Source organism: Phaenicophaeus curvirostris, chromosome 8 (genome assembly GCF_032191515.1).
Source record: "Phaenicophaeus curvirostris isolate KB17595 chromosome 8, BPBGC_Pcur_1.0, whole genome shotgun sequence".
In the NCBI taxonomy this organism is placed as follows: Eukaryota; Metazoa; Chordata; class Aves; order Cuculiformes; family Cuculidae; genus Phaenicophaeus; species Phaenicophaeus curvirostris.
The window spans coordinates 6,492,664-6,516,297 of record NC_091399.1 but is presented as its reverse complement, the minus strand read 5'-3'; the positions used below and the strand labels follow the sequence as shown (position 1 = coordinate 6,516,297).

At 43.0% G+C, this 23,634-nt stretch overlaps 1 protein-coding gene across 3 annotated transcripts in view; it reads right to left on the bottom strand.

The window, feature by feature from the left end:
* DHX9 (DExH-box helicase 9) overlaps positions 1–23,384 on the bottom strand; it is a 29,384-nt gene extending 6,000 nt beyond the window's left edge. The window contains exons 1-23 of one of the 3 annotated variants that reach the window (XM_069862234.1): positions 23,249–23,384; positions 21,854–21,994; positions 20,834–20,954; positions 20,457–20,569; positions 19,929–20,074; positions 16,829–16,875; positions 16,038–16,171; positions 15,336–15,425; positions 15,079–15,240; positions 12,480–12,557; positions 11,592–11,783; positions 10,945–11,086; positions 10,403–10,485; positions 9,048–9,204; positions 8,377–8,477; positions 7,331–7,544; positions 7,032–7,126; positions 6,793–6,866; positions 5,758–5,910; positions 3,934–4,094; positions 1,483–1,594; positions 673–834; positions 384–511 (exon numbers count right to left, since the gene is read on the bottom strand). In XM_069862234.1, the coding sequence (XP_069718335.1) occupies positions 384–511; positions 673–834; positions 1,483–1,594; positions 3,934–4,094; positions 5,758–5,910; positions 6,793–6,866; positions 7,032–7,126; positions 7,331–7,544; positions 8,377–8,477; positions 9,048–9,204; positions 10,403–10,485; positions 10,945–11,086; positions 11,592–11,783; positions 12,480–12,557; positions 15,079–15,240; positions 15,336–15,425; positions 16,038–16,171; positions 16,829–16,875; positions 19,929–20,074; positions 20,457–20,569; positions 20,834–20,954; positions 21,854–21,994; positions 23,249–23,359 (2,917 nt within the window). In that variant the 5' untranslated portion in view covers positions 23,360–23,384. Of the gene's footprint in view, positions 1–383; positions 512–672; positions 835–1,482; positions 1,595–3,933; positions 4,095–5,757; positions 5,911–6,792; positions 6,867–7,031; positions 7,127–7,330; positions 7,545–8,376; positions 8,478–9,047; positions 9,205–10,402; positions 10,486–10,944; positions 11,087–11,591; positions 11,784–12,479; positions 12,558–15,078; positions 15,241–15,335; positions 15,426–16,037; positions 16,172–16,828; positions 16,876–17,896; positions 18,026–19,928; positions 20,075–20,456; positions 20,570–20,833; positions 20,955–21,853; positions 21,995–23,248 lie in introns of those variants that run through there. The other 2 variants (XM_069862235.1, XM_069862236.1) reach the window with 2 other exon arrangements.
* Positions 23,385–23,634: the final 250 nt, after the last annotated feature.

Sequence of the window (23,634 nt, the reverse complement as noted above, 5' to 3'; positions counted from 1 at the left end):
AGAAAACTGAATAATATACCACACTACAGGACATCCCTCCTGCGGCACACACCCAGAAAATGGAGATGCCACTAGTGAAGAAGGAGGAAAATCCTGGAAGTATTTATCTGAGGACAATTGCTCAACAGATTTTGAATCCTGCAGCTCTACCCTCAGCTTCCGAAATCTCTCTATGTTGCACCACAGCCACTACAACTTCTCTGGTTTAGACAACAACAAGAGAATGAGAGAGCACTAAAACTTCACCTGAACACAGCTCTAAAAGCAGAACAGCTTTATGGCAAACCCACTAGAGGCCTCTGTGCTCGTGTCTTCATCATAGTTTATCTTCTTTATAGAATGAAAAATGAAATCATTAAATTACTATGTCCAAGAAGAATTACCTTCAGGGAAGCCAGAGCTTACAAGTATTTCCTTCAGCTGGACTTTTGCTTCCCAGGTCATTCGAAGAGTAGACATGCTGAGCCTTTTGTGTTCACAAAACCTTTTTTCTGCTTCTTCACCACCCATTCTGCAAAACAAACAGAGTGAATTAGGAGTTTGTTCAAGAAAAGACGAAGTGCGACAGTCTGACTGTCATAGCATCCATTGTCATATCCAGCCTGGTCACAAAACTGCTCACCCTGTGTCACCCATAGGTTCTTATCACATTTTTTTGCCAAGACAATATACCTTGCATCATCCCAGGCTTGGAAGACGGAGAGCAAAGCAACATGGTCTGAAAACCTGGTCCCAGCAAAATTCCTATGGACATAACCCAGACGTTTGCCTTCACTGATGAAAGGTTCAGGGAAACAGGTGGCGGCAGAGATGGTACAAACAGCATCTCCCACGCTGGAAGAAACCACAAAAGGCGTCAGGATAGGGTTTATTCACAGTATTGCTGCCAGCAGCTGCTACAGGCTGTTGATTCTAGTAAAAACATCTTCGCTAGAGACTTTAGTAATGTGGCCCTTACATCCCAGATTTCTTCACATGAACACTTTCTGGAAGCGGGTGTTCAATTAGCTCCAATTCCAGTACTTTCCCAACAGCAAGTGTTCGCAAGCCCTTTGTCTGTCTTCTCCCCGCTTTCCCTCATCCACACAACCATCTTCATCTGGTGAAAAGGCCCCTCAGCCACCACAATTACAAATAACACATCTTCACAAACACATGGATACATTTTTCTTTTGATCTAGGTGTCAAATTTCACATCTCCCCGCCTTTGGCTCACTGTTCTACTTCAGTATTTAGAGTCCTACTCTTAATTCACAAGTATTCAGACTCTACTGGTTCCTCGCAGTTAACCCTGAATTCCATCACTACTTTATCCCCCTCTAAGTTATTTATCCTTCGCTCTCATGAATATTCAATTTCCCATGCCTAGTCGTAGCATCTACTGCTCATCTAGATGTACTGGTTTCCCTCTGCAGAGTGCACGTTTAGAGGCTCAGGAATTCAGAGAAACAAGAAAAAGACTGCTGAGACTTCTAAACTTACTAAAAAATACAGCCCATGATCATCATCTTGCCAAGACGAGGTTCAATGGGGAGTTTGGCTAGGATTCTTCCAAGAGGTGTCAACTCATCATTGGAGTCCAGGGCATCAAGCTCTGAAACAAGATCTCTTATTATTAAAGAAGATTTGCTAGTCCCAGAAATCCTTAGATACGAAATCTAGGATTTTAATAGTTGTGTTTAAATGTAACCCCACCTATTTTTAAGTTTAATGTTGTTTACAATGTCGCCAACCTGACTTTCAAAACTAGCCTGAAGTCAAATAAACAAATATACTTTAACTTTACAGATGTTCTACTACCTTCTCCACAATGAAAATAATTGCTATTTCATTCACAGTCATATTTTTCCATTTCTTCTTAGTCTGCTTCTGCACAAACCACTCTTTCATTTTTTTCAACTCCCTATATTTGATCTAATTAATCTAACCTAATTTCTGCCTCACAGAAATCAAAGCAGCCCTACCACACGCAACTGTAGAGTCTTCACTGCAATCACCAAATCACAGAACCCTCTGGTCATCAAAAAGAGAACACTACAAACGCTCTCCTCCAAGAGGCTTTGCTTGCCTTTCCCTCCTTCCATTACCTGAAAATTATCCTCAGAGCTATCAAACCACTGTCAACACTGAAGTCTAACAAGTGCCTGTGGCTGATTCAGACCAAAGGGTCTAGTGACTCTCCTTATCTTTCTAGCCATTTGGCCAGAAAGGACAAACAAAGAGAAGGGCCACAAAGCTGGTGAAGGGCTGAGAGCACAAGCCTTACGAGGAGCAGCTGAGGGAGCTGAGGTCATTCAGTCCGGAGAGAAGAGAATACAGGGAGAGCTCATCACTCTCTACAACTACCCAAAAAGAGGTTGCAGTGAGGTGGTGGTTGGTCTCTTCTCCCTGCTGTCCAGAGACTGGACAGGGGAAAGGGCCTCGAGATGTGCCAGGGGAGATTCGAGTTGGATATTAGGAGGAATTTCTCTCCTGAAAAAGTTGTACTGATAGAGGCTGCCCAGGGAGGGGGTTGAGTTACCACCCCTGGAGGAGTTTAAAAGACGAGCAGATGTCGTACCTGGGGACATGGCCTAGTGGCAGGCTTAGCAGGGCTGATCAATGATCAGACTCCATGATCTTAAAGGTACTTTCACAACTGAAACCATACTATGATTAAATTCTGCTTCATAAAGCTCTTTTTAAGTTTGTGTGACAAAGAAAAGCAATACTGGTTCCAGCTTTAAAAACCCTTTTAAGATCCAAATGAAAAATGGAAATTTATAGCTCGTATGCTCCATTTACAAACTACTGTGCAAAACTTCAGCAGAAGTAAATGCTTTACATTTAAAAAAAAAAAACCCAAACAACTTTGTAGGGACAGAAATTAAATGGGAAAGTGAAGAAATAAAGGACTCCTTAGCAACTATCCAATCCATTTTTCTTGGTATCTATCGAATCCCTAAAGACTACTTTGAAGAACATCCTAAAAACATACTAGTAGTACATATGCACTGGAAAATCACAGGTCATCCAGGCAATGGAGACACACGCAGAAACATCTACCTGGTGTTGGGGCTGAAAACAGTTGCTTTTTCCCCTGTCTTTGCAGTTCTTACCTGCAGTGTAAGAAAAGCACTAAAAATTTTTAGAGCAGAAAGTCACGATAGTTGAATACACAACCCTAGCAATGTTTTTCAGCCTCACCTCCCTTCTGCACACCAGCGTATAGGCTTGCACCACAAGATTTTCAATAGTCAAACAGATATTTCAGTTCTTAGAAATTTTAAGAAGTGCTTTTTTAGTGATGTTTGCAAAGCACACTGAGGCTCAAGATCACTGCTTTAAATCTAAAGCATAAACGCAGGGATCCTCCCTGCTCCATTTTACTGATTCTAGTTAATTCCTTGAAGAAACTGGGGAGACAGCCTAACCCCCACCTCCATTTCTCCCGTTTTAGGAAGATACTGATGCTCACATATTCATAAACTGCAGATTTAATTACCTGACAAAACACTGAGATCTTGTGTCAGCAAATTGTACAAAGTGGTGATTACACAACGAACCACTAATGTCTCTTTTTCAGTACTTTTATAGTTTTTTCTAAATGCCTCAGGCACTGGACCGAGCCTATGTCACACGCAGCAGTGCCACAGCTGGAAAACAGGAAGCTGGAAGCTCGCAGTAGTTACTGGTAAAATAACAAAACAAGCATTAAGTTTGGAGGCTCAAGTTTCTTAAAGGAATGACACTCCACTCGGGAATTCGAGTATTTCTTCAGCTGCAAAAGCCACTGCCACCCACACGATGCATCCGGGAAACACCTTGCTGTTTCAGACAGCATGCTACCACACAAACAATCTAATCGGAGATTTTAAAGCTGTTTGTGAGTGATTGTTACACATGGGAAATCAGCTTCATGAATATATAACCCTAGGGACAAAAAAACGATACCTTTTAGCGTGCGTTCTGCTTCAATCACTGCATCCAAAGGTGGTGGTTCTATTGCTTTGGCCAAAAATTGACCAATTCCTCCCAGCCGCAGTAATTTGATGCTCAAAGCAATTTCGTGAAGTGGTGTTCGAAACATTTCGGGTGTCATATGAGTTTGAAGTCTGGAATGAGATGAGAACAAAAAAGCCCACAGGCTCTGACTACCATCATGAGACATTCCATCAGCACAAACTACCTCCCTCCATAGCGAACACTGCCAGCCAGCCAACCCACCGACACTCAGCTTGCTCCTGTAACTGAGGCTCTTCTACCAGGACTTATCTTCTGTCCTTCAATCTTCATCTCAGAGTAAATTTACGACAGAAACACAGAGAGGGTATAGCCCTCACGTCACCGCTACCCAGTGTGGTTTCCAGCACAAGCTGACCACACATAGAGTCTGCACAGCTGAAGCACGATTCGCAGCATGGCTGTGTCCAGCCCCCACACTTGCTGCTTTACAATCATCTCCTACATCGCTAGGGAAGGTCTCCCACTCCCAAGAGAGACAACCTGCTTTCAGCCTGCCTTACATACTCTGCTTGACCTCCTATCAACTCCAAACCACTCAGCTCCTCCTGAACATTTCTGCTTTGATCCCAAAGAGTAAGCGTTTTTGCTAGATGCTTTCTAAATGTGAGTTTCTGGTAGGAAAAAGATCTGTTGGAAACAGGTGGAGCTCTTAAAGTCTTTAACAGAGTATTGTTAGCCATCTTTTAGCTTGCCGGTTGAAATATGAATTCTTAGGAATCACTGCAGTGAGCAACACACAGCTGAAAAGGTTTCACCTTGAGCAGACATCCAGATTCAGGTGGCACCAGATTTAGATGGTATCTCTCAAGATTCTCTGCACAAACACTCTTTCCTTCCTAGGCACCACGGAGCTACTACAATTTTAAACTTATGTTACCCATATATACTATACCTTTGAAGGAAGGTAACCTTGAAGTCATGAAGTCCCATGGTTACTTCAATAGCCTAAAATCAGTTCACTGTCAAAAATTCTAAATTAAAATTAGTCCACTGTACTGGACTGCAGATCTATATACATCTGAACAATTTCAGGAAAGGTTTTGATCAACTGATGCTTTCAGAGGTTACAAAAAGCTGAACATCAAAACACAGCTACGCTCCAACTGCTGTCTGAGAAAGGGGCACCGAAACTTTCATGAGGGAGATCAAACACCGAGTGTAACAGCTGTGTAGCCTTCTGCAACCAGCAAAGAGATTTCCTAGGCTCTGGTCACTGAGAAACAGCTTGACAGGCAGAAGGGGTCAGAAGTTTCAGCAGCAGGGAAGGTGCTAGAGTAGCATTTCAGCAGCATGAAGGGGCTCCCTGGCCACAAAATGAGTATGGAGGAAAATGTAGCATCTGTTTTCCCTGCTTCTTACCACTTTCATGATAAAATTGCCTATTGCGTGAAGATGCCAGGTGCCTGCAATGTTTCAAGACAAATCAGAACCTTATCCTCATTACCAAGCTCCTTTTTGCCTTGCCTCAACTCCCAAACAGGATTACTACTCTCTTGAGAGGTTCCATAGGTTGCAGTGAAGTTCTTAATAAGAAAATCATTAATTATTTAAACCCCTCACACTATGGCTAAAAGCGTATAAATATATGTACATTTTTTTAAGCAAAAGAACTGAGATATTTCAGTGTGAAGTGGCTTCACGCCTCTCCTCTGTGCCTTCTGAAATCCTTTCCCTAGTTTGATCAGAAATAGCACAAAAAACTTCTGGGAGGAGCATCCAAGGTTGTTTTATTCCTGAAGAGCACAGCCTCACCTTTCAAAGCGAGCTCTGCTGCACAAATGGAAACAAAATCCAGGGCGCACACGTCCAGCTCTTCCTTTCCGCTGCTCCAAATTAGTTTTTGATGCCCAGACCGTGGCATAGTTTGTCATGTTATTATGAGCAGTGAACAGCTTCACTTTTTGCCTGTTACAGGGGAAAAAAAAACAAACCCTCAAGATCAGATGTTCTTCCTCCGAAGTCCTGCCAAATCGGCTCTTACTGTATTCACAGAATCATAGAATCACCAGGTTGGAAGAGACCCACCGGATCATCGAGTCCAACCATTCCTATCAAACACTAAACCATGTCCCTCAGCGCCTCGTCCACCCGTGCCTTAAACCCCTCCAGGGAAGGTGACTCAACCCCCTCCCTGGGCAGCCTGTTCCAGTGCCCAGTGACCCTTTCTATGAAAAATTTTTTCCTAATGTCCAGCCATGCTGAACATTCCTTGCAGCCACGCTGCTTTTAAGAAGCAAACCACCTCTGTTTGACTAGCTAAGCTTTGGCTAGCTAGCCATCTATCTGGAAGCTAAAGGAATATCCTCTTTATAAAGCAGCGCCCTGAGCTATCCAGAGAACTAAGCTTTCACAATTGCCTCAAAAGCTTGCAATTCCCTTGGAGTGAACAAGATCGCTATATGTAATTCACTCAGAACGCGCCCAGCAAGACAGGATTTGGTAACAGACTACAAACCCCTTCCTGTTTCTCATCGGCTACACACTGAGTGTTTGTAACATTCATTTGGCAGACGATATATTTCAAATAGGCACGGAGACCCTGTGACACCTCAAGTGAATAGCGCCAGCGCGAACGCCGCTGACCCAAAGCAGCCCACTGAAAGGCCAGCACAGCTTGTCACTGTGCCAAACAGCTAGAGACAATGCAAAGTTGTCTTGCGTGAGTTCAAGTCCTCAAATTCAGCTCTGTGACTGTGGGAACACAAGGCAGCTCTGTGCATCCAGAATCCTTTCGTTGCATTCCAAAGATTAGGATGTACAAAACAAAAAGCTACTTCATGAACTTACTTGCAGGAGTCTATAACATAGACCACATCATTGATAGTAATGCTGGTCTCCGCAATGCTGGTAGATAAAATAACCTATAAAGACAGGAAATGTACGTTGAAATATATTTGGTCCGAAAAAGTCAAGAATGGACTGCAAGATAAACTGCATAGACTCTACAAAAACAAGTCAGCAGCACGTTCCACAAAAGCACAACAGAACAAAGTATGTTACACTCCACCCAGAGAAGGCTCTCATACTTTCGTTACTCCAGAAGGCACCGGATCAAACACTCGACGCTGTTCTTCCAGAGGAATTTGTGAATGCAGAGGTAAAATTCTATACTGGTGGCTTCCTACAATATGAACAGAAGAAAGTCAGTAACTATTACTGTGTACATCTCATTTCTTCTTTGCACAACATAAGAAACGTCTACCCATTCATTTTCACAGCAAATCAATCCAGCCCTCTCAACCACTCAGCCACCTCTCATCTTTACGTAGACAGCAGCTTCATTAGGAAAAGGACATGAAATATAATAGAACACAGTTGCTTGTACCAAAGCGTGGATTCATTTCTAGATGCTTCTGCATTGTATATATCAAGTTCCAGCCAGGCAAGAAAACAAGTACAGCTCCTGGGACATTCAGAGTCTTGATATAAATTAGCAGGGCCTCAATGAGCTCAAAAGACGTTTCTCTCTCACTCAGCTGAGCCATGGAGTTCTTTGTTTCTGGGCCATAGTCATCACTGCAAATAAGGTTGCAATTGGTCTACAAGAAAACAAATAAACAAACAAAAATACTAAAAAAGAACAAACGGCCAAAGAAATCATACAAATTAATTTACACAACCTGTGGAGACTGCTTGGCCAGGCAAACAGGGAAGCAAGATGTGTGGATGGGGAAAATCTTTTCAGATAGCTTATGGAACGACTCATAATAAGCAGTCCAAGTCCTGCTTCCCCAGATGTCCATACAAGAACGGAATTAGAATTTGATTGCATTGAGTTATAATTGAATACAAATTTGCAGCAGGAAGCTATCAAACGAATTTAACTTCTGCTCAGACGAATGACGATGACATCATAAGAAGCAGAAGAAAATGTTTCCCTCAAGAAAAACTAATCATTTTTTAAATTCCAAATAACTGGCCTAAACACTAGTTTCAGACCCACAAATGAAAAGCTGTATCGTGGAAGTGACAGTTTCTTGACCATGTATGTAAGCACTAACACCACCTGCAAGAGAAGGGAGAGAATCTAAAGTTTCTCTCTGAAAAGGTATCACCAAGCTCATATTTCTGTATCTATTTCTTCTTCCAACGTCACCAGTGTTTTCATGGTTAAAAGCATTCCAGTTACATCTTTAAAGAGAAGCAAGCAGACAAATAAGAATTTTAGCTTCAACAAAAGAAGAAATTCTTCGGTTTACAAGGGTCATGAGAAAACTCAACTCTATTTCTGAAGTTAACGGCAACCTGGATCTTAAAAATATGGAAGCTGCTAAAAATGTTCAAATACGACAATACCAAATTAATTACAATTGAGCTGGAGTCCTAACTGGCACTTGATTAATTCTTTCATATTAATGAAGTCAAACATACATCCTCCTCTTCACCATTTTCTTCATCCTTCTCTTTCTTCTTCTTTTCCTTTGGGGGAGGAACGAACTGAGTTAGTTGAATGCAATCTTCCAGAAAATAATCTGCAAGGATAGAGAGACATCAGTTATCAAGACCAACCGAAGCCTCTAAAAGGGAACACAATTCTTATCACCATCTCCTGAAACTCTTCTGAAGCAATCATGACGTTTCAGAGTACGAAGCCACGACTGGAGAAAACTCCTTGGCTATCAGCTAGGGTAAAAGAACTAATTCCACACTACTCTGATGATTATTCCTCTGTTCAATACACTAACACAATATTTTTTACTGGGGTTTGCTTCTAGTACTGGCTGATTTAAAGCTATCTCCATTATTCCTAACATCACAGACGGCTGATCTGAAACACCACAGCTTGACTATTACTGTCTTATTCTCCAACAGAAACTGCTGCAAGCAGTGGTGCTTTGCTGGGTGAGGAGTAGCATTATTGGTTTGTGGTTTTAAACCAAACACTGCTACAAAACAGTTCATTATTTGCCCAGGATAACCCATATTCTGTAAGACATGAGAATCTAAAATCCCCATGTATCTTGCCATACTCATAATCTTAAAGCACATGACTGATAAAATAAAAACAAAAGCAGTTCCTGGAAGCTCAGTCAGTGATTTACCTTGGACAGGGTAGGTTCTACCATAGACCTCAATGATAGGACAGTTGAAGAAATATTCACAAAACATACTGGTATCGATGGTGGCAGACATAAGGACAACCCTGATTTCAGGATATGCCTGAACCACATCTCTCAGCACCACCAAGAGAAAGTCAGTCTGCATATAAAGAGAAAAAAAAGCATGATTAATTTCCTACCCATAAGAAGCAACGTCTTCCCAAGAGACCAGAAAGAATTACACAAATACATCTGTCGAGCAGGAGCTTCACCAGGCAAGAGAATTAACAATTATCACAACATTCTAGAGCCAGAAACAGCTGCCAGTGCTTTATTTTGCAAATACTGCAACCCCTGGGATAAATGAATTTCAGGATCTGCAGTACAAAATAAGATTTATTCTTCTATCAGAATGTTACAAACTAAAAGAAAAGCATTCACAAGTAGTTTGCTTCCTTCCTAACAATACATTAAAACTTAATGTCTTTTTAAACTTGCTTTGCATATAAAGTAGCCACAGTTCATAAAATAAATAGGAACAACTCAGTGCAGTTGTATGTGAAAGCTTAGAGCTTGATTTAAACATGACAATTAATTAGTTTCGTCATGTAGTTAGGCAGACTCGTAGGGCAAGAGAAGAGGAAAAATTCCAATCTCATCCGAAACCTGAAAACTTCTATTTTACATAATTAATCCTAACATCATAGATGAAGAAAAATCTGCATCGCAATTCTATCTAAATGAGTCCCCAAAATCTGTCAAAACTAGCTGAAGCATCATGTCAGAACTTAGCATTCCTCTCACTCTTGGTGTGGCACAGCTGAAAACTACAGAAGAATCAAGGGGACAGAAAATGTTTCCCATTTTTTCAGATACACACAATCCCTCCCCTGATTCTATTTTCGATTTGTCACATTTTCCTTTGTGTCAAAACCAAACTGAAACGTGCCACTATCAAGACAGAAGCTTCTGTAAACAGCACTGTTGTTCTGTTACAGGGATATAACGTGGTCAGTAGAAAAAGCACTCCAAAATAAGAGTGACATTCAACACGCTCCCACATTGGGACAAGAACTGCTTGTACCATGGCCTCCGTTTTCCATAGAGAAGCAGGACACAGAAGGAAATCCTAATTGGCAAAAGAGACAGGGAAGCAAGTAAGCACAAGTCCTTGCTCTTTTAATCCGGTAAGAAATAATTAAGAGAACAATTCCTAAAAATCTTCTTGAAGACTGAAAACTTGCATATATGGCCATCACTAAAGCGCAGTTTCCCTTCCCATGTTCACCATTACACAAGAACACAAGCAAAGTTAAATAGAAACACAGATACAAGAACGTAATCACCAAATGACTCACATTGATGTCTCTCTCATGGATCTCATCAACGATAACGTGACTAATGCCACGGATGCCCGTCTCCACCTTTCTCAGAAGAACACCTTAAACAGATATGATAGTTAAATGTTCACACAGGTAACAGCTTATCCTCTCCACTCACTCCCCGTGCCCAGCACCTTTCCCAGCCCCATCTCTAATGGCCATGCTTTCATTGGCACAAATTAGGGTAGAAAGTAGTACTGCTAGACAGACTCTCTCTTCTTTCCCACCCAGTATTGCTTCCACTTCTGTCTTTTACGGAGAATCAATATATGGCAATTGTATCTCTTAAGGCAATTATTTCTGCAAGGTATCAAACCTGTTTTCTACTTCTGAACAACAGTCTTCATCTTTCTCTGCACAACAGTGTGTCAGCAAACCTGTTCTATCCAAAATAGATGTTAATCTTTACAAGTTTTAGAAAATCTGTTTAAATGTAACCATGTTTCTGCTTTTGCTGCTCACTCAAATATTGAGACCCATCATTAATGAGTTCCAAACATAAACAAACCAATACAGACCTACAGTGCAGAACATCATGCTGGCATGTGGCCGAGGAAGCACAGATTCAAATCGAACGCTGTATCCACAGCTTTGTCCAGGTTCTTCTCCTCTCTCATATGACACACGCTCCGCTACAGAAACTGCACTAATCCTCCGAGGCTGAGGGAGGAAAAAGTCCTCTCTGACTCAATGATGAAAGTGTTTAAGCTCATCAGAACCCCATCAGAAACAAGAAAGTAAATTATAAAAGCTACAAGTGTCCTCAGATTGCTTTATAGAATAGTCATTAAACAGTAATATCTGTAACAGCAGGTTTTCTTAGCTCTGAAATGGTCAATTCTGCACATGAAATTCCAGAGGGGGCATATAAGGATATATGGGAACTACCAGCTGGCATTTGCCGAACTGCTTCTCCTCTTTCTGCCAAACAGCTTTCACCTGGGCAGGGTACAAGCCAGATTATCCCAACTGCAGATACATGAAATAACAACATTCCAAATGAGAGCACACGTGATGCTGAGATTTCTCCTACATGCAGTACTGAGAAGATACTTCTAAGAACTATGTCCTGTAATGCTAATCAGGTTTCTCAACACATCCTAACAGGTGACTCCTAGCATCTGATCAGAAACATCAGGGGTTGCACGTGTAACCCATTCCTCACCTGTGTCACTACGATGTTGCACTCCGCAGCTCTATCGGTTTGGATGAACTCATCCAGGATGTACTGTGGCACTTGTGTGGTTTTGCCACAACCTGTGGCACCACGAATTACAACAACTGAATTGTGACGGACTGCATCCAGAATTTCAGTTTCAAAATTTTTCACAGGTAAGGCCTCTCTCTCTTCTTGGATCTGGGGAAAAAAAACAAAACAAAAAAAAAAGCAACACATTTACAAAAATCTTCAAAAATCCTAGAATCATGGGATGGCTTGGGTGGGAAGAGGCCGTAAAGCACATCCAGTTCCAACCCCCACCACAGGCAGGGACACTGGATCAGGTTGTTCCAAGCCCCATCCAACCTGGCCTTCAACACCTCCAGGGATGGGGCAGCCACCACTGCTCTGGGCAACCTGCGCCAGGGCCTTCCCACCCCCATCGTAAAGAATTTCTTCCTTATATCTAGTCTAAATCTGCCCCTCTCCAGTTCATACCCAATGCCCCTCATCCTATCACTCCACGCCCTCGCAAAAAGTCCCTCCCCAGCTTTCCTGTAGCCCCTGCAGGTACTGCAAGGTACACTCTAAGGTCCCCCTAGAGCCTTCTCTTCTGCAGGATGAAATCAACCTGTGCTGCTCCACATCCATATTTTGTCTCACTCTTCTGCCCAGATTTCACTAACACAAAGGAAAAACTGTGTAAGAACAGACCAGTTTGTATTTTTTTCTTACTGAGCGCAACACATCCCCATATCCATCCAGCAGTTCTGAAAACTTAGTGGATACTGCTATTGAAATCCAGTCTTATGCACTTTGTATACGGTATGTTCAATCTCTTTCGGAAAAGAAAAAGACAGCACAAGCACGCCACGTTACAGGAACTACTCTTACCCTTTGTAATTCTTCATCGTGCTCCAAACGGTACAAGAAATCACTTTTCAAATCGGTGCTTATTTGCTCTGGAGTGAGCTGTAAATACAAGACATTGTTTAGAGGCTTTTTGATCCCTCTGCTATCTGTATTGCAGCTTCAACACAGAAACCAACACATCAACATTAAGATTCCAAATAGCAATAAAGGAATAAAGGATCTTTCCTATGTAACTCCATGAAATCATTTACACCTATGAGCTATTTTAGTTCAGTGTATTAAAACTAAACGTTCATCCTCAAAGAGGTTTCGCAGAGAGATCCTGAATACTGAGAAGAATGATTGGTTAAATATAAAGACTCGAACTGCTTGAGAAACACCCTCCATTCAGCAGGGAGCTGAGATACTTAAATGATTGTTCAGACAGGAGTTTCTAATGTCAGGAATGATGTAATATAAGTACATAACCACCCACAGAACAGGAGCTGAAAAAGGAAAAATTGAGCAGAGGGGGAAGTTGATAAGGCAACTCTTGTATTCCATCTAAGAAAGAAATCTAGATAAACTGAAATTTGTTACCAAAGGGCCAAATTGGTTTTACTGAAAGTAAGTTAGCTGCACCATGGCTAGCATGCAGAAATCCTAATGAGACTTCAAGCCAGCTCAGTTTGCAATGTCTGTAAATACACTGACTATGTGTCTGAAGCAGCAACACTCAAATTTAGATCAGTTCCATATTCTTTAAATCTACATACAATGATCAATGTTAGTTATTGCCACTTATTGAAAAGAAGCTGCAGTTGAAATTAGCATTAAAATATTGTTTTGGTCATTAAGTATTCTGGTTCTCAGTTGTAGCAAACTGAAGCTCCCACCCTGAAAGTCTTTTCTGACCAGGTTATATCAGTGGACAAATTATGCCTCTGAACTCGGCAGCCTAGTATTTCTTCCCTTCTTCGTTTTATCATGGAATCATAGAATAACCAGGTTGGAAGAGACCCACCGGATAATCAGGTCCAACCATTCCTATCAAACACTAAACCCTTAGCACCTCATCCACCCGTCCTTCAATATGTCCAGGGAAGGTGACTCAACCACGTCCCTGGGCAGCCTGTTCCAGTGCCCAATGACCCTTTCTGTGAAAATTTTCTTCCTCATGTCCAGCCTAAACCTCCCCTGGCAGAACTTGAGGCCATTCCCTCTCGTCCTGTCCCCTGTCACTTGGGAGAAGAGGCCAGCACCCTCCTCGCCACAACCTCCTTTCAGGTAGCTGTAGAGAGCAATGAGGTCTCCCCTCAGCCTCCTCTTCTCCAGGCTAAACACCCCCAGCTCTCTCAGCCGTTCCTCATAAGGCCTGTTCTCCAGCCCCCTCACCAGCTTCGTTGCTCTTCTCTGAACTCACTCCAGAGCCTCAACATCCTTCTTGTGGTGAGGAGCCCAGAACTGAACACAGGATTCAAGGAGCGGTCTCGCCAGTGCCGAGTACAGAGGGAGAATAACCTCCCTGGACCTGCTGGTCACGCTGTTTCTGATACAAGCCAAGATGCCATTGGCCTTCTTGGCCACCTGGGCCACTGCTGGCTCATGTTCAGTCCCTGTCAACCAACACACCCAGGTCCCTCTCCTCCAGGCAGCTTTCTAGACAGACTTCTCCTAGTCTGTAGCTGCATAGGGTTGTTATGCCCCAAGGGCAGGCCCTTCGCCTTGTTAAACCTCATGCCATTGGACTCTGCACAGCGGTCCAGCCTGTTCAGATCCCTTTGCAGAGCCTCCCTACCCTCCAGCAGATCAACACTTCCACCCAGCTTAGTGTCGTCCGCAAACTTGCTAAGGGTGCACTCGATGCCTTCATCCAGGTCATTGATAAAGACATTGAACAGGGCTGGACCCAGCACTGAGCCCTCCAGAACCCCACTTGTCACTGGCCTCCAGCTGGATTTCACACCATTTCCCACCACCCTCTGGGCCCTCCAGCCAACCAGTTTTCCACCCAGGAGAGTGTGCGCCTGTCCAGGCCAGAGGCTGACAGTTTCCGAAGCAGAATACTATGAGAAACTGTGTCAAAGGCTTTACTGAAGTCCAGGAAGATACATCCACAGCCTTTCCTTCGTCCAGTAGTTAAGTCACTTTATCATAGAAGGCGATCAGGTTAGTTTGGCAATTGCTGCTTTTGATTCATTCTGCGGTGAACGGGAGTAGGAATGACAAAAAAAAACCAAGCAGGCTGATTGTGTACTGACACTGGCTTAGAGCAGTTTCTCCTCCCAGAAAAGAAAACCCCAGCATGGAAATATGGGAAACAGAGGCTAGTGAATTATAAACAACATGCCCTTAAGCTTACCTCATAATTTCAATTAGAGCTTTGCATGGGCTGCCCAACATCAGGCAAAAAGTGACAAAGCAAAGCATTGGGACATCCAAGACACCGCTGCTTAAGAATCTTAAAAAAAGTGCCCTGAATACAAGGAACACCTACCAAATAAAAAAAAAAATTTCTAAGTAACTTGTTTTTTTTCTTTGGAACAGCTCACACTTTAAACCCTGGGAGGGCAAAAGCTTTTAAAAGTTCTGGAAGCACAGGGGAAAACAAACAACAAATGAATTTTTTAAGCCATCTTACATTTGCCAGAGGACCCTCATCAATATTGCAGCTGGTCCAAGGGTTCCAGTTGGCATAAGGTGGTGACCATGGAACAACTCCCGTATGATTCTGTCTCTGCGATGGTTCAAAATGGGCCAGCTTCCCAACATTAATCAGAACTGGATTACTGGGATCTTCAGGCTATAAATCCAAAAGCAAAGTGGACAAAGAAAGAGAAATGTATTAAACAAGCAGACCTGATGTTAAATACCAGAGTATCTGAGCCACACACTCACCAAAGGCACAGTCTCCAGAGACAGCTCCCGTACAGTCTTCTGCAGCTGATTTTCTAAGTCAGGAGACAGTGACACCTCATAGGGTTCCATCTATTAAATGGTTAAAAACTACACGTTGATATACAGAAAGAGACTCGCAATGGAAGCTAGAACTGCAGGGTACTAGAGACAATAGTGAACCATCACACAGTGCCTTGTGAAACCAGGCTAATGAGTTCCATCGCTTCAAAATCTACACTCTTGAAGCATTTTGCCTGCTTTTCATACAACAAGAACCTGCAGAATATTTTTAAACATCCAAGTTTCGTTTCAGAGGAAAACATTCCCAAATGCATAATCAAATAACCAAAAAATGCTGATGTGCCAGAAAACGAAACCAAATAGCCAAGAACTGCATGTAGCACAAACAGAGAAAATATAGAAAATTTATACTGAAAAAAGCATTTACTACAAAACCTTTTTTATTTAACATGCTGTAAAACTAGCATACTGCTCCATTCACAGACACATGGAGTTGTAGCTCTGATCCAAATCACTGGCCAGAACAAAACCAGTTGCTGGTCTAAAGAACCATTATTACCATTATTATCTTGTAAGCTCTAAAATATTGAGAGCAAACTCTAAGTCGCTCATCTTTATCAGAGTGCACTTCTGGGCTATTAAAATGAAAGCAACAATTTCTGCTCCTTCCACCACACTCACCGATTCGCCTTTTTTCTTTGTCTGCCCAGAGTAAGGTTCTATGACACCGAGATGGTAGAGCTGTCTAACCAAGGACAGGGCACAGGCCTGTGCTGCCAGCTTTTTGTTTGATCCGTGCTCACGACTGAAAATCCCTGCGGCACACAAAGGTCACAGCTGTAGTCGCTGATAGGTCAAACATTTTCCACAGAAGACGCTACTCTGGAATGGATTTTCTCATTGTACGTGCAGGCCAGGTTTCACAAAGTTTCAAATCTTGATGAATCCAGAGTTCCAACACAAAATCCAAGCAGGTCCCTTCACCAGCTGACTCACGCTAGCTGTGTAATGTTACTTACTGACTTCTTGGGGAACTGCTGTAAAGTTTTGTCTGCATTCAGCATCTCAGAAATTATGATTATCCTACACAACCCAACCACATCGCACGAATTTCACTGCCCTACGCAAATGGGCATGGTATGGAGCACACACCCATTGCCTGGGAACACATTAGACACCTGCATTTCTCAGATATGTGAAGAACAAGTAATTAAGACAAACCAAACCTACTGTATCTCTCGAACATTTCTTTGTACTGAGAAAAAAAAGATTACTGGAAGCATGTAATGGACGAGCAGCAGAACACAAAAACAGCCCACAGGAAAAAGATTTCATATTGGGGTACAAACATGAACCTGCAGTTCTGGAAGCAGCTCCAACACAGAACTGTTAATATGACCCCTGAATACGACCTGTTTCTCCGTACCAACATGGATCTCTTGCTAAGATAAAAAATAAATGGGAACACTTACTTCTGCACAACTGCTTCACATAGATGTTCATTTCTGCAATAAAGCTCCTGTAAGAGAAACAACGAACACAAAATGGTACAATTTTTGGATCAACACCAGACATTGACACAGCAAAAATATCCACTCTTTCCAATTTTTCTAAGCAAAGATCTGCATCCTCAGTCAAACTCTCAGCTCATCAGTGGCCGAGGTAACATATCACTACTTTCAGTCCCTTGAACCCCAAGTTAGTAAGTAACAGATGTACCACCAATAGAACCAGAAGATCTGTAAGAAGAGCCCTGCAAATGCCACCATTCAGCATTGAAATTTAAAGCAATGTTATCAGGAAATATGCTCTGAACCGTCTAAGTTTAAGGCAACAATTATAAAGCAGACAGCACGTTAACGTAACGTTAGCTGCATCTCACGTTATACTTGTGTGAGCCACTAGTAGCCTGAGTTTATTAACTCAGATGCAACACTTCATACAGCTACCCTGGGGTTTCGTCACACAATGGGGCAGCTCAGAGCACTGACAAAACTAGACCAGGTCATTTTGTCAAAGACAATTGAACATTTCTGCACAGGAGGAGGCAGAATACTTGAATTTTCCTGAAGGCCTTATTGACATACTCTGGAAACAGAATACAGTCAAAGCAACTCTGTGCAGAAAATGTAATAGTTTGCCTAGTGGGCATGTAATCAACCCATTTAAAAGGTCAACCGGCATATTAATTTAGGCTTAAAAAAAAACGCGAAAGCCACGTGCCAACAAAGGATAACGGAAACCAAGATCCGTGTTCTTAGGAATCACAAACCAAAGCCTGCATTTGGACAGATTAAAAATTAAAGCCAAATTCTTATAAGACAGGATTTTAAACTGGCAAATGTGACTTATGATGTATGACTGGGCTTTATTGGACTGAGATCCTCTTTGAAAACTATGCCTTGGTACTTGCACAGCTGCAGGCAGAGCCTTGCACCTGTGTCCTTCATTTCTTACTGTAAACAAACAAACAAATAAAGGTTAAGTGAGGGATTTAAATTCCAAGTTAGAACTCCTTCCTGTACTACCAGTGAACTGACCTTAAGGCACAGTGGCTTCATGGGTCGAAGGCCACTGGCTGTCAGGGACACAACAGCCAACTAAGGCACCGATGACAGTATGTTTCTCAGCCAGGCCTACAGTCAGCATTCAATCTCATTCTCCTCCACCTAAGGGGAGAACAGCAACACCAGAAATCAGTTTGCAGCAGCATCCCGTGTGATTGTGTAGCACAGCCTCAGCAGCCCATGGGTGAACACGCACAGATCTTTGGTGCCGCTCGCTGCTACCGTCTTCAGCGGGAACACAAGGAGGTAAAGGCATCCCACGCTACATATGGCATCCCAAAAGAGAAAAGCCACATCCCATCCCTCAATATTTAGCTTAGACTTTGTGCAGTAGGAGAGTCACGTTTATATTTACAGTTTATACCCTCCTGTTGTAATTAAAACAAAGTTTCCGAATCCAAATTTTTCAGCTATTACTAAGTTCTTAAACCATGTGACTATGCTTAATTGATAACAAATACATCTCTCCTTTAAAAACCTCTGAGCACAAGGCTGACACCTCTACAGAAGACCATTACTTTATTAAAAAAACAGATTGGTGAGATACATGGCGATTGGTATTTCTTAAAAAATAAACCAAACCACATCACTGTCCTCAAAACTCAAAAAACTTCAGAAACCATTCCTCTCCCATTACATGTTCCAAAAGGTTTACACCCAATAGTCTGCCTTGTCTCAATGAACACTAGAGCATATTACGAACATTTCAGGCCTATTTGATCACTTGTAGCAGATCATGAGTTCCCCCTTCTGCCACTCCATCCAGGGCAACTCACACAAGCTTCCCTGGATGTAGTAAATAGGAAACTCTGAAATGCTCTCTGGAAGAACAGCAAGTAGGCTGAGAAACATACTGTCACCTATGCCACCTCATTCTGCTCAAGATTATATGCATCTAAATACCCAGGGCTTAATGCTGCACAAATAACCTGCACGTTATAGAATGAAAGAAGCGTTCAAGAGCTACATCTGCAATGACCATATTTAAAATTCCTAGTACTAAAAAACCTGACTTTATGTTTACTCATTTAAGGGAAAGATATGCCTTTGCTTGAAAACATAAATGGAGATGAGTGACTTGAAGGCAAGTCTTAAATGGGAATTTACAACTCTCTGACACCAAGACACATATTTTAGATGTTCTAAATGCTTGAAAGACTTAACAACAAAAGAATACCAGAAGTCCTGCAAGTAAGACTCTCAAGCAAGAAGAAAATTCACTTGCCTTTCTAAAAAAACCCATAAAACTCTCATAGCAAATAAATTTATATAATGCAAAAAAAAAAAAAATCAACAAGAATCCAGCAGCAGCAACATGCCATGCCATCGTTTCTGACCACTAAACATCATTATCATCACAATGTCCTGAGGTTTTGATCATTTTTTAAGACTATTTCAAACAGGGTAAAAAAATAAAAGCCATCAATTCTTTACACACAATCTGTGTTATTTTCATAACTGGGAGAAGCACATGTGAATTTTCTTATGGAATGAGCAGAAAGTCAAAAAGAATAATACCCAGCTGCTTTCAAGTGAAATTTAAGACCCTCAAAATTCCTTTGGGAAGATTCTGTCTAACTAATTCTTCAGTAAGATTCCACTGCCAAAAAAAAATTAGTTATAATGCAAATAGAAATAAAACATTCTTAAAGCACATCTCTATGTAAGCGTATTCAAGATTTCCTCCAAATGCAGAGAGGGAACTGCAGTCATCCAAACAATCGCTGCACACAAGCAAGCCCTCTTTCCACTCAAACCAACACCTCAGCACAGCAATCGTTTCAGAAGTTGCCCATCCATGAAAACCACTAGACAGAAATTCCTTCAGAGTCACTCAGATCTCAGTCCCAAGGCTCATCCCCCCCATTTCAAGACTGAGGGGTGGTGTTGGTCCTGGTAAAGAACACTTTCTCCACTATGGAGCACTGCAAACAAGCAGCATCAGCCACTGCCCCGAAAATGTTTCTAACCCTTCATACGCAGAAGGTGACTAAAACTACCAAACCTGTTGTGATCAGGCCCCATTTCAGTGTATTTATATTCTTCCTGAATCTTCTCCTTTTGGAAAAACTGGTTCAGACGTGCCTTGGCATTTTCCAAGGTCCAGCCCCCGTGAAGATCAGCATCTAATTCCACTTCTGACTGTGAGGTCTAATATTGAGGAAAAAAAAGTATCATTTTCTCGTTTCTGATTTCAGTTTTAAATGCTCTTACAAGTCTTTGAAATAACTTATCTAGAGTCCATAAAGTAAATAAGACTTCATTACAGAAAATGCTAAAAATTCCTCACCGTATGTTTATTTTCACATAAAAATGTCTATACTATTGGATACTCACAGTACCCACAGTGATTTATTTTGTTCTTAGCTTCAACAAGTTACCTTTGTTAAAAGTCAGCAGGTAAATCTGCAGCTTAAGTTGAAACTGACAGCAAAATATCAAATGAAAACTGCAAGCTTGATTATAAATGCTAGTAAAAATGAAAGGGAGTGAAGGATATCTATTTTAAGGAGAATTACATAGAATGACTTACTACCTGTGCTTCTTGCTCTTCTTTCTTTGAATAATAATCTTTTAGGTTTGCACCCCGATCCCACTGAGCTCCACTACTGCCAGAGTTTCCAGATGCCGCGTCTGGGCCATTGCCTGCCACATGGAAAAAGAAAACCACCAAAACAAAACTAACTCTCCCAGAAGACCTTCTTAGCGATGGAGAGGTGCTGCCTGGCAATCTCAACAGGACTCGAGTCCTCAGATCTCATGCAGGCATTCACACATCTGCCTCAAAACTACAACAATTTCTAACAGTCTTCTGCCTGCAGAATTATGCTCTTTGGGAGAAAAAAAAACCCCAAAGCTATGGGCACATATTATATCCACACATAAAAACTACAGTTTTCATTGCCTTACCTATTTTAGCCTGTTCAGCCGCTATAATCAAATGCGGAGGAAGAGGTCCACCTAGAGTAGAACTAGAACCACCAACATCTTTAGCTGCTTCGTGTCCATCAGGGGCATCACCAGTTGCTGGCTAGCAGAGAGAGCGAAGGGAAGTATTTGCACATCTGTACAAAGTCTTGTTACTATTTATCTAGAACAGTTTAAAGAGATCGTGTGCCCTCACACAACAGTTACACCAACAGTAACACCCTTTTAAAAACTGAAAAGAATAAAACCACTGAGTATTTGGCTTGCTGTGGGTGTTCTATACAAGGAATTCCAGCCAACAAGTAGCCCTGACTTACTACATTTAGGAATAATATCAACTGTTTCAGCATCCAGGTTAAAATAACAGGTACTTGTCTCTATCCAGGGGAACTCAAAACACAATTCATGAACATGCCATAAACAGGCAATAATACCTTTAAGAAATGACAAAGTGGTGGTTAATCATTGCCACTTGAATTCTTCCCATTTTGAGATGCTTACCTAACTGATCACACCACCTCTGCTTGATTCACCCTGATACTTGCACAGCTCATAAAATATCATAAAAAGCAGTGATTCTGTTACACACGTGAGGAGCCACTGTTAAAAAATGCCAAATTTTCAGTACCTGGTTTGAGAAATCTGTGTTCTTTTTAGTCTTACTCTATTTTTGTGAAGCACACAGTATTCTATATCCTGCCATGCATTTAAAACCATCCCCAGTGTCACACGTGAGTGCTCGGCACTTGTAAAGCCAGGCTGTGCCTCACAGTGTCTCTGATTGCTCCCCAGCCTCATCTGTTCTGCAAATCAACACGAAGCTGGCATTACACCATCATCCTACAACATTCCCTGCATATATTCCAGCACTGCACGCAGAAGTCCTGCACTTTCAGCCTTATTCATCGCACATGGGTGACAGACTGAACCCCAGGGATGGGACGCAAGGGGTGTACAGCGCTGCAATTCAAGATTTGGGGGAGAGGAGAAAGAGCAGCTTACTCCAAAAGAAGGAACTTCCTCTCTCTTCATCTCATTGACCCGCACTAAGTAGTTGACGAAGTCTCGAGCAGCGTTACTCTGCGCATCCTTCTTGTTGGTGGAGCTGCCCATGCCAATGTAGTTAAAGCCTTCCACTCGCACCTGCAAATACAAACACAGCTCTGTGGCGGAGGCAAGCAAAAAGGGGCTTGAAAACCAAGAGTACCGACTGAAACCCCGAATTCCAGTTGCTAATAGCACAGGAGAAACGTTATTACTAAGTATAGTTCCTCATCATTAAACGTATACGTATTTCGGTAGCTTTTGATTGTATGCTTTACATCTGTTAAAGAAAACACACACAGTCCATGCTCAGCGAGCACGTTGGCCGGAACCTTGCTGATGAAAGCACCTCGGCGTAGGAAGAAATCCTGGCAAACTTTGCCCAGCTCCACTTTCCTTTAATCCCAAACCCTCAGACAACAGCGCCAGGAAGGAGCTCGCCTATCCTCTACTGTAACTCCATGCTATTGCAGCTAGCGAGATGCAATGTATTTCAATAACTTAGAGAAAAACCTTTAGAGCAGCAATTCCTGTTTGCTGGACCCACAGCCTCTCCATGACACCAGCCTGAACCCAAATCTGTTTGCTGGATACAAAGCCTCTCTATGAGGCCAGCCTGACCCCAAATCTCTCTGCTAGACTGGCAACCTTTGCACCAGACCAACCTGAAGTCACACGACTCCACTGGACCCACAGCCTCTCCATGACACCAGTCTGAACCCCAATCTCTTCGCTGGGCCCACCAACTGTGCACAACACCAACCTAAATCCAAACTTCTCTGCTGGATCCACCACCTCTCCAGAGCACCACCTTCAACCCAAAGCTCTTCGCTGGACCCACAACCTCCCCATGACACCAGCCTGAACCCCAAGCTCTCTGCTGTATCCAAAGCACCTCTGCAAAACCAGCCTAAACCCAAACCTCTCTGCTGGTCCCACAACCTCTCCATGACACCAGCCTGAACCCAAACCTCTCTGCTGGACCCGAAGCCTCTCGATGAGATCAGCCTGACCCCAAACCTCTCTGCCGGACCCACAACCTGTGCACTAGACCAGCCTGAACCCAAACCTCTCTGCTGGACCCAAAGCCTCCCTACGAGAGCAGCCTGACTCCAAACCTCTCTGCTGGATCCACAGCTTTTGCACCAGACCAGCCTGATCCCACACGTCTCTTTGTGACCCACAACCTCCCCAACAGATCAGTCCAAATCCAGACCGCTCTGCTCCATCTACACCCTTTCTGTTGGACCCACAAGCTCTCCAGAGCGCCAGCCTGAGCCCGAATCTCTCTCCCGGAGCGCCAAGCTCAGCGCCGGCCCAGCCTGAAGCCCCAGGCCGCCGCCCGCTCCGCACCTCGCAGCGGAAGCCGGGGCGGCCGCGGGTGCCGCCGGCGCGAATCTCGTAGGCGGGACTGAGCCGCCGCCGCCCGCACCACGCGTACAGAAAGTTTTTCACGTCCCCCATAGCTCCGCGGGGCCTCAGCACCGGCGTCCGCGCCGGAAGTGGCGGACCGGAAGTGGCGGCCAGCGGAAGTAAGGGAGGGCGGAAGTAGGAGAGGGCGGAAGTCATAGAATCACGGAAGCACCAGGTTACAGGATCATCGAGTCCAACCATTCCCATCAAACACCAAACCATGTCCCTCAGAGCCGCGTCCACCCGTCTGTGTCTTCCTCTTTCTGGCAATGCTGGCACTGACTCCTGTCCTTTGCGATCCGCAGCTGCACTTCTTCCACAGCCCC